The sequence below is a fragment of the Rhinolophus ferrumequinum genome, chromosome 13 (assembly GCF_004115265.2).
Source record: "Rhinolophus ferrumequinum isolate MPI-CBG mRhiFer1 chromosome 13, mRhiFer1_v1.p, whole genome shotgun sequence".
NCBI lineage: Eukaryota > Metazoa > Chordata > Mammalia > Chiroptera > Rhinolophidae > Rhinolophus > Rhinolophus ferrumequinum.
The window spans coordinates 18,165,714-18,180,768 of NC_046296.1; the positions used below are offsets into that span (position 1 = coordinate 18,165,714).

The window sequence follows — 15,055 nt, forward strand, 5'->3', positions numbered from 1 at the left end:
TATAGTTTGGTAAAGTGTGTTTTTTGGTTTGCTCCAGTGAAATCCTGTGGTTGTTGGTTTTTTGTCAAGTCACAGCCCTTGAGAGCTGAAAGGGGGCTTACACGTATTAACCCTCTCATTGTACAGGTAAACTGGCCCGCAGTGGTTAATTACCTTGTCCAGTACGACAGGGAAGAACTAGGAGTTCTCATGCACGCACACATGCACCATCAGATCTTTTCTCTGAGCCTTCTTCACCGTCTTCTTCTGAGTTAGGGAGTCTAGGTGGCATCATTTGAAAGCTCTGAGTTGTGCTTGGTGGCAGGGCCTGCTCTTTGATATGTCCTCTCAGGAAGCTTTCTGGGGAGGCAACTGGCCCCTACTGCCCTGCTGGAGCTTCGCTGAACTTAGAATAAGTCTGCTTAGCACCCTGCCCTGCTCGACTTTGGGCCTCAGCTGTAATTCCAGGTGCTTTCTGTGCATTATCACATATATTAACTTCTGCTTTTCAGAAGTGGTTTTCCATGAGCTATGATAAATGGTCTGAGGCTTCAGTCCTGAAAACAAGAGAGTGGGTGGAGGAAAGTTCACCAAAGGCCTTTTGTCCCGACATACAAAGCAGCTGGGATGAGGCTAAGGGGAGGTTCAGGGTCCACGGTGCTGGGAGGCTCTGGGCATGCCCAGCGGGTACCCTAACCAGACACCCACCCCATAAAGCCTACGATAGCGCTCTTGCCACGGTGAGCTGTGTTTCTAGAGAAACGCTGCATTTCATTCTCACGGCCCATTTCCCTTGATTGATGCTTTTAAATGGAGGCTCCCGGGGTGGGTGGAACAATTGCTCCCTGCACATCTCCAGATGCGAAAGAAATGATCCTTTGTTGCTTGGTTTACGATGAGTCAATAAGAAGTCATTTATTTTCTAAAAGTATAAAAACACATACAAAAAAGGGTCTAATTCTTGGCTAGAATTAAGAGATAATATAGTTGTAACAAACATCCCTGTGGGCAAGGCCATTGCAGAAAGTATTGCTCCTAAACCATGAATTCTCTTAATCACCCCTCTGTTCCAGACTCTTTAGAAGGTTACCACTTCTAAATTACACGTGGAAAAAGAGTTAGTTTTATTAAACCATACTCATGAAAGTAAGGATTGTGCTTCTTCAGGTTGATAAAATAAAATTTGAAGGCTCTGAGGAAAATAATCTTGTCAGTCCCAGGGAACTTTTCTCCCCAAGAGTTGATTGGTCACTTTCTGTGGAAGAAAAGAAAGGCAGGAAAGAAGTCAGAAACTATTGCTATGAGAGGCAGACAGGCACTCTTTACCCCAGACATATTGCTGAGGAGACCAGTGTGGCTCTCCCCAAATCTTGTTTATCTTCCCCAGCTACAGAAACTGTGGTAATTATTCAAAAAATGCTTCCTGAAGTGTTTAAGGGAAGACGATCTATACTCAGTATCGATTATTTCTATACAGACACAGATAAATCTGTAATCCTGGTGGACTAATCCATCAGTCAGTTCACAAACACACCAGCACAAGGAGAGGCCTGATGCTTATACACCACACAGGCCATGCAGTGCCTGGGCCTCTCCACTAGAGGGAGCCCGGCCCGAGCTCTGGGGTGCACTCCAGAAACAGTTTCCAATCCCACGTCGGTCTGGTAGGAACTCGCCTTTTGGTTTCTGACTTCAGAGTCTTCTGGAGGGGAAGTGAGGGGGTTGGGAAGGAAACGAGGGCAGTGAAGGATACGGACCTTCAGGCACAGTGGCCTGTCTGGTTTCTCACGGAACTGACTGCTAGCAAGTCCCCTGCCTGTGAGGTTCTGGGCCCCGCACCCCGATCTCCCTGGGGCTGTGGACAGGAAAGGGTAGTGGCAGCTCTGACTTCGTAAGCCGCCAACTCTTAAGCTATCCCCGGATGTTTTCCAGTGTATTTTAAAAGTTCTAGAGGCACCTGATTTACTATCAGGGGCAGAAAGCTACCACCTGGGACTCTGGAATGGAAACCCAAGGATTCTCATAGGTTTGAATGTTACCTCCATGACATACGTCTAAACTGATGCCTAAGGATGAAATTTGGCTTCATTCCAAATGTATGCCTGGAAGGTGCCTGTTTTATATTTGCCTTTTTATTTTTAGATCTGAAATCTATTTTTAGACTTATTTTTAGATTTGAAAACTGCTAGTCACAGGTGCGTTTATCGTCTAAATTTCAGCAGTGGTACAATGCATCAGGAGCTTAAGTTCACGCCCCAAATGTCATTAATCCAAACAGGTCAGATGTGCTTCTCTCAGTTTCTCTTTCCCCTGATAAACTTAATCAATCCGCTCTAAGGCTGACTGACCTTTTTATAGAGCTGGGCTCGCAGCCAGTACGACTTATATTCCAATCTCCTCTTCTCTTCTTCTCTCTTTTTCTGTATTTCTGGAAGCTGCTCATAAATCCTTAGAAATGGCACCAGTGGAAAGACAGAAAGCAATGAGGTTACCAAACTCCAGAGACACACGAGCTCTTCTCACCATATCTCCCTAAGTTCTACTCCTCTTAAGGCCTTCGGGCCTTCACAGACAGGCTCTGGGCCCCTGTTGTGCGCCCATCTGCCTGTTAGACACTGGCCCAGGGAGCTTATGATCAGGAAGGAAGACAGATAAATAAAAACACAATAAAACCCTGCTAATAGTGGTTACTGCTGGGATAGGAGTGGGAGAAAGGGGTGGAGATAAACAGCTTTTCACTCTATATGCAAAAATGTATACTTTCAATAGGAGATAATGAACGTGTATTACTATTCTATTTTTAAACATAAGGGAAATAACGGGACAGAAAAGTACTATAAGGGTCATATCTCCAAAATGCTACACAGAGTTATAGGAAAAGAAGAAACTTATTCTGACTGAAGGAGGTCAGGGAAGACCAGAGAAGAGATTAAGCTTGAGATGGGTCTGGAAAAATAGGAGCAGAAAGGAATAGGAGGCGAAAGGGAGGCCCTGAGAGGAATGAGTGGAGCAGGTGGGAAGCAGATAGGTGAAGGTGAGGTGGGCTGTGGAGGGCCGTTAGCCATGTGAAAACCTTGGGCTCTGTCCTATCTGAGATGGTGCCACTGATTCTACGTAGGGAGGAACATGATTAAACATGCATTTGATAAATATACCCTAAATGGAAATAATCTAAATTTCAAAAAAAAAAAAAACCAGTTAAACAGATTATGGAATCATTACAAAACATTAAAAAAGATGTTTCAAAGAATTTTTAATGATATGGGGACATGTTCACAATATAATGTTGAGCAAAAAAACCAGGCTACAAACCGGGGGCACCAAAAAAATGTATGCAAGTGGACACTTTGGTCAACATTGCTCAAGCAGTACCGTATTTCCCTGAAAATAAGACCTAACCGGAAAATAAGCCCTAGCATAATTTTTCAGGATGCTCGTAATATAAGCCCTACCACCAAAATAAGCCCCAGTTAAGATCGTCAGCCAGATGGATGCATTTAGTACGTCCATTGCAACACATGACGGACATACTGAATTATAAAATAATAATATGAATATATAATTAAATAAATAATATTGACTTAATATTTAAAATAAATGATAATATAAATTATAATTAAGTATTTGTAAATACCCAAGTGGGAGACTTTGGACAAGAGGTAAATGCCTATGTAAACAGATGAACTCGAGACCACTCGGAGTACAGACACAACACATGAGTAACATGCGCACTTGGTAACAACGGCCGTGGTTGTGTCTAACATGAATCTTCATAATTCAATATGTCATGTGTTGCAAGGGGCGTATTTAATGCACTCGTGTGAAATAAACGTTTTCTGAATTTTGGTTGCCTGCAATTTTTCGTTGCTTTTGTGTGGCCCACCATTCTTAACTGTCATCATTTTTTTTGCCACTCCTGTCTCATAAGTCTTCAATTAACAATTGATTTAATGGTAGATTTAAAGGGAATAATATTTTGACCCCCACATGAGTGCAAAAAGAGCTATTCCGTGAGTACAAGAAAGGAATTAAGGAGGACTCCCGGGGCAAGAATCTTACAGCTTTCTGCAAAGAGAAGTTGGATCTCTGAATGGTCCGAAAATGGCGAGCAGAGTACGATAACCTCAGTCAACAGGTGGATGAGGGAAATGCTAAGAAGCGCAAGTGTGGATCAGGTCGGCAACCATTATTTCCTGAGCTGGAAGACATCATCTGTGAATGGATTGCTGACAGGAGAGCAAAGGCTTTGGTTTTGCGCAGCGCTGACAGTCAAGCATTTGCCCTTGCAATGGCACCACAGTTACAAATATCTCCAGAAGAATTCAAAGCATCACAACACTGGCTGGATGGCTTCCTTCAGCCACATGAACTGTCTCTAAAATTGACAACACTGTTCATGCTGGCAGATACTGAAGTTATTAAACGTGCACTTGCATTCAAGTCCTTTGTTGATGGCATCGACTTTTCTAAATACCAACTCTCCAACATGATTGCTATGGATGAAACTGCAGCGTTTATGGGCCATGGATCTCAAACGCCAATTGATCAGAGGGGTGCCTCGTCAATCTACATTCCCTCCACTGGCTATGAAAGTGCATGTGTTACCTGTATTTTGGCAATTCGTCTGGATGGAAAGAAAGCCCCACCTCTAATCATCACTAAGGACAAGAAAGATAAGGTTGAACGTGTTTCAGGCATTTATGTTCTTGAAACCGAAAATGCCTGGTGCACACAAGCAGTTTTAAGGAAGTGGGTCGATTTAATGCTGCCACTTGTTTTGCGAGGTGGCCAAAGAGGTCTGCTGGTCTGGGATTCCACCAGCACTCACCGCACTAAAGACATGAAGAACTTCCCTGCAGAGAGAAGAATAGATCAAATAATGATTCCGGCAGGAATGACTGCCTATCTCCAGACTACTGATATTGCAATAAACAAGCCATTCAAGGACCATTTGTGCATGGAAATCAATGACTACACTGAAAATAGAATGGAGACAAATCAGTGTGGAAACATTGTGAGGCCTAGCCTGCAAGAGGTCGTGACTTGGGTGAAGAATTCATGGGATATAATCACTGGGTGTCCCAAGCAAGCACGGGAGTGGAGAATGGGGTGTCCCATTTTGGCATAGTGAAGATGATCACTAACTGTAACCAAAAAAGTGGAGATCAGGAAAGAGACCAAAGAGGAAAAATGCACATTTTTAAAAGTCACTGTTTGTGAACACTACAATATCACCTCACATCTGTTAGAATGGCTATTATAAAAAAAATAAATAAATGATAGATACTGCTAGTGAGGATGTAGAGAAAAGGGAACCTTGTGCACTATTGGTGATAATGTAAATTGGTGCCGCTATGAAAAACAGTATGGAGGTTCCTCAAAAAACTAAACATAGGACTACCATATGATCCAGCAAGCCTACATCCAGGTGTGTATCTGAAGGAGATGAAATCACCGTCTTAAAGACATATCTGCACCTCCATGTTCATTGCTGCATTATTCACAATAGTGAAAACATTGAAACAATGTAAGTGTCCATCGATGGATGAATGACACACAATGAAATACTGAATTATTCAGCCACAAAAAAGAAGGAAATCCTGCCATTTGCAAAAAACCTAGATGGACCTTGAGGGCAATATGCTAAGTGAAATATGTCAGACAGAGAAATAAGTCAGACAGTGATATCACACTGTTTTTAGAAGTAGAATCTAAAAACATCAAACTCATAGAAACAGAATAGAATGATGCTTGTCAGGGGCTGAGGGATGGGAGAAAGAGGAGATGTTGGTTAAAAAGTACCAACTTTTATAGTAGGAATAAGTTCTAGGAAGCTAATGGACAGCGTCGTGACTCTAGTTAACAATACTCTATTGTATACTTGGAAAGTTGCTATGAGGGTAGAGCTTCAATGTTCTCACCATAATGACAAGAACGCCAAACGGTAATTATGTGAGGTGAACGATTTTTTAATTGACCATACTGTGGTAAACATTTTGCAATATATACTACATGTATCAAATCATCACATTTTATACCTTCAACTTACATAATGTTATATGTCAATTATATCTCAGTAAAGCTGAAAAGAAAAGTCACTGTTAGAGAAGGGATAACAAAAGAAAAGAAGAGTTAAAGAAGAGTTATCACGAGAACGTGTGGTGTGAAGGGAAAATCTGCATGGACCAGGAAAGATTGTATTCCAGGAATGCTGGGAGCCAGAAGAATCAGAGTAACCAGAAACTATGTTTTGGAAATGGCTCCTTGAAAGCACTTATTAAATATTATTGAAACTGTCCATCTGCTCGTGGTCTGGAGTCAGTTATCGTTCACCTCTGGCACCTAGTCCAGTGCCTGGCACATACATTAAGAAATGAATGAAATAATTTCTCTTGAAGGACACACTGGAAGAAATGTGTCCAGTTAAAAGAGTCAAGTTCTCTCTTCTCCAAATCCTTTCTTCTCACCGGAAACCTTTAAACATCTTTGGCAGAGGTAGGCAATGAGTGAAGATGATGAGTAACACAGAGATCCAGAGGTACTGGATGGGGAACTCTCTCCCCTGCTCTGGCTCTGACTTGCTGGGCTATTTCCTCTCTCTGGGTTGCAGTTTCCTAACAATTAAGGGTGGACGAGATGATCTCTAAGATCCCATTCAACTCCATGATTCTCAGATGGAAGTGGATGGCTTCCTTGAAAAGGGGTCATACCACATCAGATGGGTCCTAGACTTATCAGGGTGATCAGTTCATAAGTTAAGTAATTGTCTAATCACTATGTTGTACATCTGAAACTAATATAATATTGTATGTCAACTGTAATTGAAAAAGAAAAAAAAGGGGGGCCATACCAGAAATAAAATTGAATAGAAGCAATCTAATGAAATGGTGTCAATTTAAAACCTGAGTCTCTTCCCAGAGATGGGTACATATCCATTTCTACAACTATGTTTATGTTTTAAAGCACTGACACCTTACAGAAGGTACCTGTCACTCTTCCTGCAGGCAGCCCTCATGGTCCCTCACGGCCAGAGCTCCTTACTGAGGTGAGAGTGTAATCAGCTGCCACAGAGTGAACACTGTAATTTCCCCTAATTCAATTTTGCGACAGAATGAAGAAATGGTTTTCATACTTTTTTGGACTTAGGACCCCTTTATACACCTGAAAACTGAGGCCCATTTTGGTCAATGTGAATTTTATATATCCATACTTACTGTATTAGAAATTAAAACTAAATATTTTAAAAGTCTAAGTATTGGGAGATACTCAAGCTCATAATGGTAAATACGAGTTTCCTAGTGTTCTATTCTTTGCTTGAAAGCTCAAATTTTCTCTTTGGCAACAAATACCCTCAGCTGTTTTCCCTGAAGTGACAGAGTCACTTCTTCATTTTTCAAGAAAATGCCTGTCATATACCCATGTCAGAATAATCAGTTTTATCTGTCATTCTTTCAAGTAAAAGCTATGTACTATGAAAAAGGCCGCTAGTTCAGCTTGCCCCACAAACCCTTGCGGAAGTGCTCTTCCTGGAGCCAAACATCGATTTTGGCACGCAGCAGGAGTGCTGTGTGTACTTCCGGTACAGCATTAGAAGGGGCTCTGAAGAATCCATGGCCTACCAGGCCGCACAGATTGGTGCCACTGTCTCAAACAGTGTTAAGGCACCAGCAGTTTTACCTCTCCCCCCATTACTTCCACACCAGTGCAAATGTCAATACAGTGAAAAAGGCACAGAATACCCTGGTATTATTTTGAGATTCGTTTTGACCTGGCAAATCCCTTGAAAGGGCCCCAGCAACTTCTAGAGGTCCGCGTCCACCCTTGGAGGACCACTTGATTAAAGCATCCCTCTGAATTACATCTAAGGAAAGGGTTTACTAAATGGCAAGTAAAAACAAAATTTCAAGAGGAATTCTTTAATTACCTAAGAGAAACTCTTTTCAAGCCTATGGCTGACTATAAAACTGTTCTTATTTAAGGAGGTAGCTAATGAACCCCTAAAAGGTAACTCTTAACTTAGTTATTCCATGGCATTCTCATGATCAATATATGCATATCTCTAATTAATTAACAGCTAATGGATGCAATGGCATAAAATTCAAAAAGTATAAAAAGGCAAAAAATTAGTCTTTTCTCCTACCTCTGAACCTTAGTCACTCAGTTCTTTTCCCTAAAGGCAACCACTATTTCCAGTTTTTTGTGCTTCCTTCCAGAGATAGTCTATGCATATAAAGTACTGTATTTTGCCATGTATAATGTGCTCCTGTGTATAATGCGCACCCATGTTTTTGGCCCAAACTTTCAAGGAAATGGAATTAATATTACTCATGTATAATGAGCAACCTTATTTTTCCCTCACAAATTTGGGCAAAAAAGTATGCATTATACACGGCAAAATACGGTATTTGCATCTATATAAGCATAAGTACTTCTTTTTAAAGACTATAAATAGTAGCAGTATACACATGCTTCTGAAACCTGATTTTATTTTAAGCTTAACTTAATGTGTCTTAGAGAGTATTCCATTATTTCTCACTGTATTGGATAAATGCCTAGAAATGGGATTGCCTAGAGAAAGGGTAAGGCCCCACATAAATATTTAATTCTAAATATTCTTTGTTTACATTTAGGTTTCTAATAAAGACGAGTCTGACTAAAGCATGAAAATTAGTGGGGATTCTTTTATCTTTTGTACACAAGTCATCCATACCATAACCTGCTGCTTAGTTTTCTTTTCTTTTTTAGAGCCATACGTGAGAAACTACTTTCCCAACTAATTTTCTTATAATGTTTTAACTTGAGCAGAATGCCTTTATTCTGGGGGCAAGCCAGAGCTCTTGGCCACTTGGTGGCCTGTTTTGTGCTTTTGTAATTACTCTTATTCTTTTGGCCTTACCGTTTGGACCTCTGAATCATTTCCTTCTTGCCAATAGGCCTGTCCTTCTGGGCAGCCAGGAAGCCTAAGCAAGAGAAGAGGGGGATTTCAGTGGCTAGTGAGTTAACAAGGAAGGCTGTGGTGTGCAGGCGCTGTGAGCGGGAGTGGCCAGGACTTTGTGCAGCTCCTGGGAGCTGACAGTGATGGGTGGTCAGCGATGGCCAAGGCCAGGGTTAGACCATGGTGACTGTGACAGCAGCCTGCCTCCTGAAGACACAACACTCCATGGCACAGACTCGAGAGTGTAAACTGAAACACCACCAGTTTATAGGTAAGGCAGTGATGGAAGCATTATGTAATACTTTCTAGTTTTCACAGCTTTCATATATTATTTTATTGAGATTTTACACCTAGCATAATTGTTAAGAGCACAGACGCTGGAATCAGCCCACTTGGGTTAAAAATCCCAGTTTATTAGGTGTGTAATCTTGGGCATGGTACTTAATCTCTCTTTGCCTCAGTTTCCTCACCTGTAAAATAGAGATATTAATAGTATCTACCTCAGAGAGGTGTTGTAAGCATTAAACGAGAACAGTACCTGGGTAAAACATAAGGGCTACATAACTATTATTATTATTATTACTACTATTACCACAACTATTAATATTATTATTACTAATATTATTGCTACCCTATGAGGTAGGTAAGCCTGGAATCAGCCCTATCTTTAAAGAAGAAAACATTATACTATTTTTGGAACTAACTTGCTCAGACACAGAGCTGGTTTACAAAAACACCCTTCTCACCGCACATTCTCATATTTAAGATTCGGTGACAGAGCGAGAGTAACTGGGCGTACTTGGATCACAAAAGTGCTGATTGCTAGCTAAGGAGATGTGAATCTCAGCAAGCAAAAAGTCACTTTCTGTCCACATAATGCCCGGCATTGAGCAGTGCTCCCAACCAAGCAGCAGATCTTGCCTTCTCTAACCGGTGAGAAGAAAGTGAACAGTGTACCTGTCTTAGGCAGCGGGCGTATGGGGTGCCGGTAGCCCTGCCATTCTCTCACAGTGTTGAACAGTGCCTCCCGCTCACTCTGTAACATGTTCTGCAGCTTCCTCTCCTGGACTATTAACTTGAGGCGTTTTATCCGCTCCCCAGAGCGGGAGATGAAGTCAGGTCTGTGAAGCTGCAGTGACTCCTGAGAAGGAGAAAAAGTGTACATCCTCACATTGACGATGCTACCTGCTGTCCAAGGGCCTAGAGAAACAGTACTTGACTGACAGATTTGGCGAGTGTGTTTCTAGAGATATTTTCTACTCTCTAGAAAATATCTTGAGTTGAAGAATAATCTAACAACTCTCTGTGGGGAAAAGCGCCATAATGGAAATCACAGGGATCAAAGACACGCCTTTGGAGTAAGCCAAGAACTAAGACTGTGGCAATTACAACTCTCCCAAATGTCAATGGGATTGAGCTTGGTCCATTGTGCCCCTTTAAATATCCCTTCAAACAAATACATTGCTAAATAACATTTCCTTTCCTTTAGCTCCAAGGGACACATAAAGAGACTTGGACCTTTAAACCCTGTGTTAAACAGAAATAGGAGGTACATAAATGAGTAACAATAGAAGGCTGAGGCAAACATGAGGCCTCCAGAGCTCTCCACATGCAGGTGTCTACGAACGCAGGCAGCAGCATCACAACATCCTCCCTCTGTGACCTTGTCCCCAGACACTGAGGGTGCTGCATGATTTAAAATGGTTAACAGAGTACGGCAGCCTTCGGTTAATGACGAGACTGAGGATAGATGAACTACAGAGGTGCTAGAAACGAGGGTCACAGGACAGTACTTCAGAAGACCGTGTCACAGACTTAACTTCTTTCTATCTTGCCCTTTCTTCCCCCTTAAACAGAGGGATAAAAATGAACTCAATGTAACTGTACCTGTAGGGTCACTCTGACAAATGGCTTCAGCGGGCCCTTGCCTGGGCCTGCAGGTGACCCGTGGCTCTCCACGTGCTGGCCCTGCCAGTTCTGTTCCCGTAGTGGCTCCCTCCAGGGCTTCGTGTTGGTTACTGGTGCAAACCAGGAGATACCAGGGCCATAAAGCTTGGGCAGGTTTTCCTTCTTAGGACCAAACTTCACATTTTCCACGGGAACAAACCATGAAACTCCTATAGGAAATATTTTTAAATAAGAAAAAAGAGCTTTCATTTTTCTTATCAGAGACATGTGCATAATATAGGCTCTCAGCAGACTCAGCTGTCAGAGGTCACCATGATGCCCAGGAGTCTGCTTAACTGCAGGTATGACTGTAATCGTAGTGCTAAATACTCTGAAAAAATACACTATATTATATATATATATATATATATATATATATACACACACACACTATAGTATATAATATATATATTGTGTATATATATATAATATATATATTGGCATGATGGTGTTGGGGGAAGGTGGGGGGTGACAACAGAGTCACTTAGAAACAAAGAATCTTAGCATTGCAAGAGGCTTGAAATTCACTATTTTTTCTGCTACAAAACCAAGCATTAGAAACTGACCTTCACAACAACTCTGCTTATTCTTCTTTAACTTTTTGTCCTTAAGGTAACTGGTAAGAAGTCTTTTCTCTTCTATTTTTTCTTCTGACCAAGATGTCACATCACTGTCCTCTTCCACTCTAGTCTCGCTAGAACTTGGAGTTGGGAAAGTCATCCCAACATCTCGAGTGTGTTTTTTAACACCATTTACAATCTCCAAGTTCCCTGAGGGGAAAGATCACAGATGTCTCTGAGAGCAGCCTTGAAAGAAATTTAGTTGGCAGATGTATTCAAGTCAGTACATGAAAATTTTTTAAGTCTTCAAAAACGCAGGTTTCTGCCTTTGCTGGGTGGGTTGGGGGTATGCAAGGGAGAGAGAAGAAGACAGGAAAGGTTGGGGGAGGAAGAGGGTATTTCTAAGTCAGTTTAGATACTAGAGGGAAAGACCTACCAACATAGATTTCAATCGGTAAACGATTTCAGTTCTGATCCCAAGAAAAACAGTAAGTGTTTGTGGTCCTACTGGCAGTTGCCCAGGTATGGAAGAAGTTGACAGATATAAAGACAAGACTTGAGGGGGAAAAAAAATCAAGGGGGAAGTTTATTTTTGTTTTATAAAATCAAAAGCTATAGAAAGGCATAAAATGGAAAGCTTCCCACTCTTGTTCTCCATTCACTCAATTTATAACCCCATGATTCCAGAGAATTTTTTTGCACACATTCAAGCAATGTCTTTCCTTCCTTTATTTTTTAAATACATGTTGCACAGTGTTTTGGACCTTGCTTTTTCTTTCTAATTATATATCTTGGAGATCTTGCCATATCAATAGAGAGACAGAGCTTCATCATTCTATGTAGGATTTCATTATATGGATATACAATAATTTATTTAACCTAAATAAATTCCAAAAGTAAAAGTGCTGGGTGAAAGTAATTTTGATAGAAACTGTTAAATTGCCAGTCCTCTGGGTTGTACTTCCAATTTACACTCATACTAGATAGGTACTTATAGTCCTACTAGATGGTATACTCCCAATAGGTAATCTTATATATATGTAGTACCTATTTTCTTACATTCTTGCCCACAAACTTGCTATTAAACTTAGATTTTTTTTGCCAATCTGATAGGTGAAAAATGGCATTTGAGTATACTTTTAATCTTTGTTTATTATGAGTGAGGTTGAGTATCTTATCATGCTTAAGAGCTACTTCTATTTCAATGGAAAGGTTTAAATTCAAGTAATTTACCTGCTTGCACGCCCTTGTTTAACATATGTACATTCTGGTTGTTGTAAAGGGTAGAGCTCGAGCTCCAGAAACTACTGGTAGAAGATGAAATAGAGTCAGAGGAAATCACATGGTTTGCCACCTAGAAAACACAAGAGACCCTGTTATCATTACCTGCAGTCAATGCACAATTATACACAGGATAAGGAAACATATGAAGTGACCAAGAAGAGCCCTTTCTAATCCACTTCAAATTATTGAGATACAGTTTCCAGGAAGCTTGTGACAAGGTGAACATGGTGCCACATAATTTGTGATAGGAAGGAGAACGCTGCTGTAGTCGGTTAAGGGCCTGAACTATCTCCAGAAGGTAAGACCAAAAACAAACAAACAAATAAAAAGCAACCAAACAAACAAAAACAACCTGGGTATATTCCTAGGACTTGAAAAAGCTCTGAAGAGGATGCTAACCAAAAATTAGCCTGGTGGGTTTTCAGAATGAAATTCTGACGACACCCGCATAAAATTTTGATGAGAGCGAGAGGGCTGGGGCTAATTAAAGAGAGGGACGAGCTGCAGAGTGGTTCCTGATAAGATCAGACTCTGGTACTTACACAGGATAAATGCCAAAGCGCTGAAAGGCCCATGAGAAGTCCTGAATGAGTGGAGTATTGCAAAACCCATTAAAGAGCCTAAAAGGCCTTTTTAGGGAAGTTCAGAGTAAGTAGAGTAATGAATGGGAAGTTCATGAATTGAACTTGATGCTGGAATATTAGTGGAGGACAAAAATATTAACAAAATCTAGTTGAACAAATCCAGTATAAAACAGAATTTCTTAAACTTGTGCATCTTGACAGTCTTCTAGGGGAGGGGCCTGACCTGGAATGGAACCTCCTGGGGCATCTGCATTTTGAATAAATGCCAGGCGCTCACCTCCTTAAGCAAGTTTGGTTGAGGTGAATGGAAGCCCTAGTCAGGAAAGGGAACTGAGAGTATCCGCCCCCCTGAACTAGGCAAACTATATTCTGGGGCCTCTGGGAAACTGCAACAGAATCCTCGAAGAGAGGAGCTATGTTAGATGTCTGGGGACAGGAAATGTTTTAATTTTCAAAAAGATAAACATTGCAAACTGGCGGGTTTCACTTTGATAACCTGAAAATTTCTAGAATGGGTCACCAATCTGATCATTTGAAACACTTGGGGGTCAAATAACAGACTAGCAAATTTCAGCCAGGACTCAGTGAGGAGGTAGAACAAGCCCTGGCAGGCTAGCTTGTTTTTCCTAATAGATATGGTCACTAACCAGCAAACCAAATGTGGAGTAGAGTACTAGATTTTAATAAAATGACCAACTTCTCATGACATCTTTGAGGGCAACATGGAGTTAGATGGGTTGATTGTTAACGTAAGTTGGTAGAACCGTAACTGGCTGAAACACTCTTACCTAAATTTACTGTCAACACAGTGAGAGGCCTTTACTGTGCGTGGCAGCTCGCATTCAACAACCAATATTTACTAAGCGCCTACTGCGTGCCAATCACTTGGTTTGCTCTGGCTATTCCTTCTTAACATACATCTGGGAGGGCCTAAATGGCTGTCAGAGTCCCCAATAATAACAGAAATGATGGGCCAGGTCAAACAAAGGGTAATTGTAAAGTCCCACACATTAGGTGGCAGGAATGGCAGCAACTTTGATGCAGTAGAAAAAGCTCTGGGTCTGGAGTCTGAGACCTAAGCCAGTCTCGGAGCTTCCTCAGATCTTTACTTTCTCTCTCTACTTGAGCAAGCCATAACCTCTCTATGCTACTTTCCCCATCTAGAAAAGGGAATACCAACATTTCTGAAATTACAGAAGTGTTAGAAAGAACAAATGATTTAGACTATGAACAGTAAAAAAGTTAATATGAAACTATGAGTTTAATATTGTTGAAAAAAATAAAAATGTATGAGTACAGAAAGGGTGGTGAAGAAGATGTGACTGACCAGCAATACACTACACTTCTGCAGCTGTTAAAAAAGAAAACAGGGGCGAGGAGGAAGGGAAAAGCACTACAGGTACTGAAATGGGCTGATTTTCAAGATAGGTTGTGAAGTACAAAAAGCAAATATGCTGCCATTTTTGTGAAATGGGGTAGAAAACATATGCAGGTATTTGCTTCTTAACATATAAAATACCTGTGAAAGAAAAGAACTCAGATTGGAAAGGGAGAAGTAAAACTTTTTATTTGCAGATGACATGATCCTACCTGTAGAAAATATGAAGGCATCCATAAAGAGGTACTAGAACTAATAAGTTTAGTCAGCTTGCAGAATATAAGATCAATAAGATAAAAAATCGATTGTGTTTCTACATTGTAGCAATGAGCAATCTGAAATAAAATTCAGGAAACAAGTCCATTCATAATATCATCAAATAAAATAT

General features: G+C 40.9%; 1 protein-coding gene across 1 annotated transcript in view; it reads right to left on the bottom strand.

The window, feature by feature from the left end:
- The window catches only part of ALMS1 (ALMS1 centrosome and basal body associated protein), a 149,455-nt gene that overhangs the window by 3,136 nt on the left and 131,264 nt on the right, over positions 1-15,055 (bottom strand). The window contains exons 18-24 of the mRNA XM_033124877.1: positions 12,655-12,775; positions 11,428-11,631; positions 10,802-11,031; positions 9,872-10,055; positions 8,876-8,939; positions 2,328-2,427; positions 154-1,234 (exon numbers count right to left, since the gene is read on the bottom strand). Coding sequence (XP_032980768.1) covers positions 1,190-1,234; positions 2,328-2,427; positions 8,876-8,939; positions 9,872-10,055; positions 10,802-11,031; positions 11,428-11,631; positions 12,655-12,775 — 948 coding nt within the window. The 3' untranslated portion in view covers positions 154-1,189. The remainder of the gene's footprint in view (positions 1-153; positions 1,235-2,327; positions 2,428-8,875; positions 8,940-9,871; positions 10,056-10,801; positions 11,032-11,427; positions 11,632-12,654; positions 12,776-15,055) is intronic.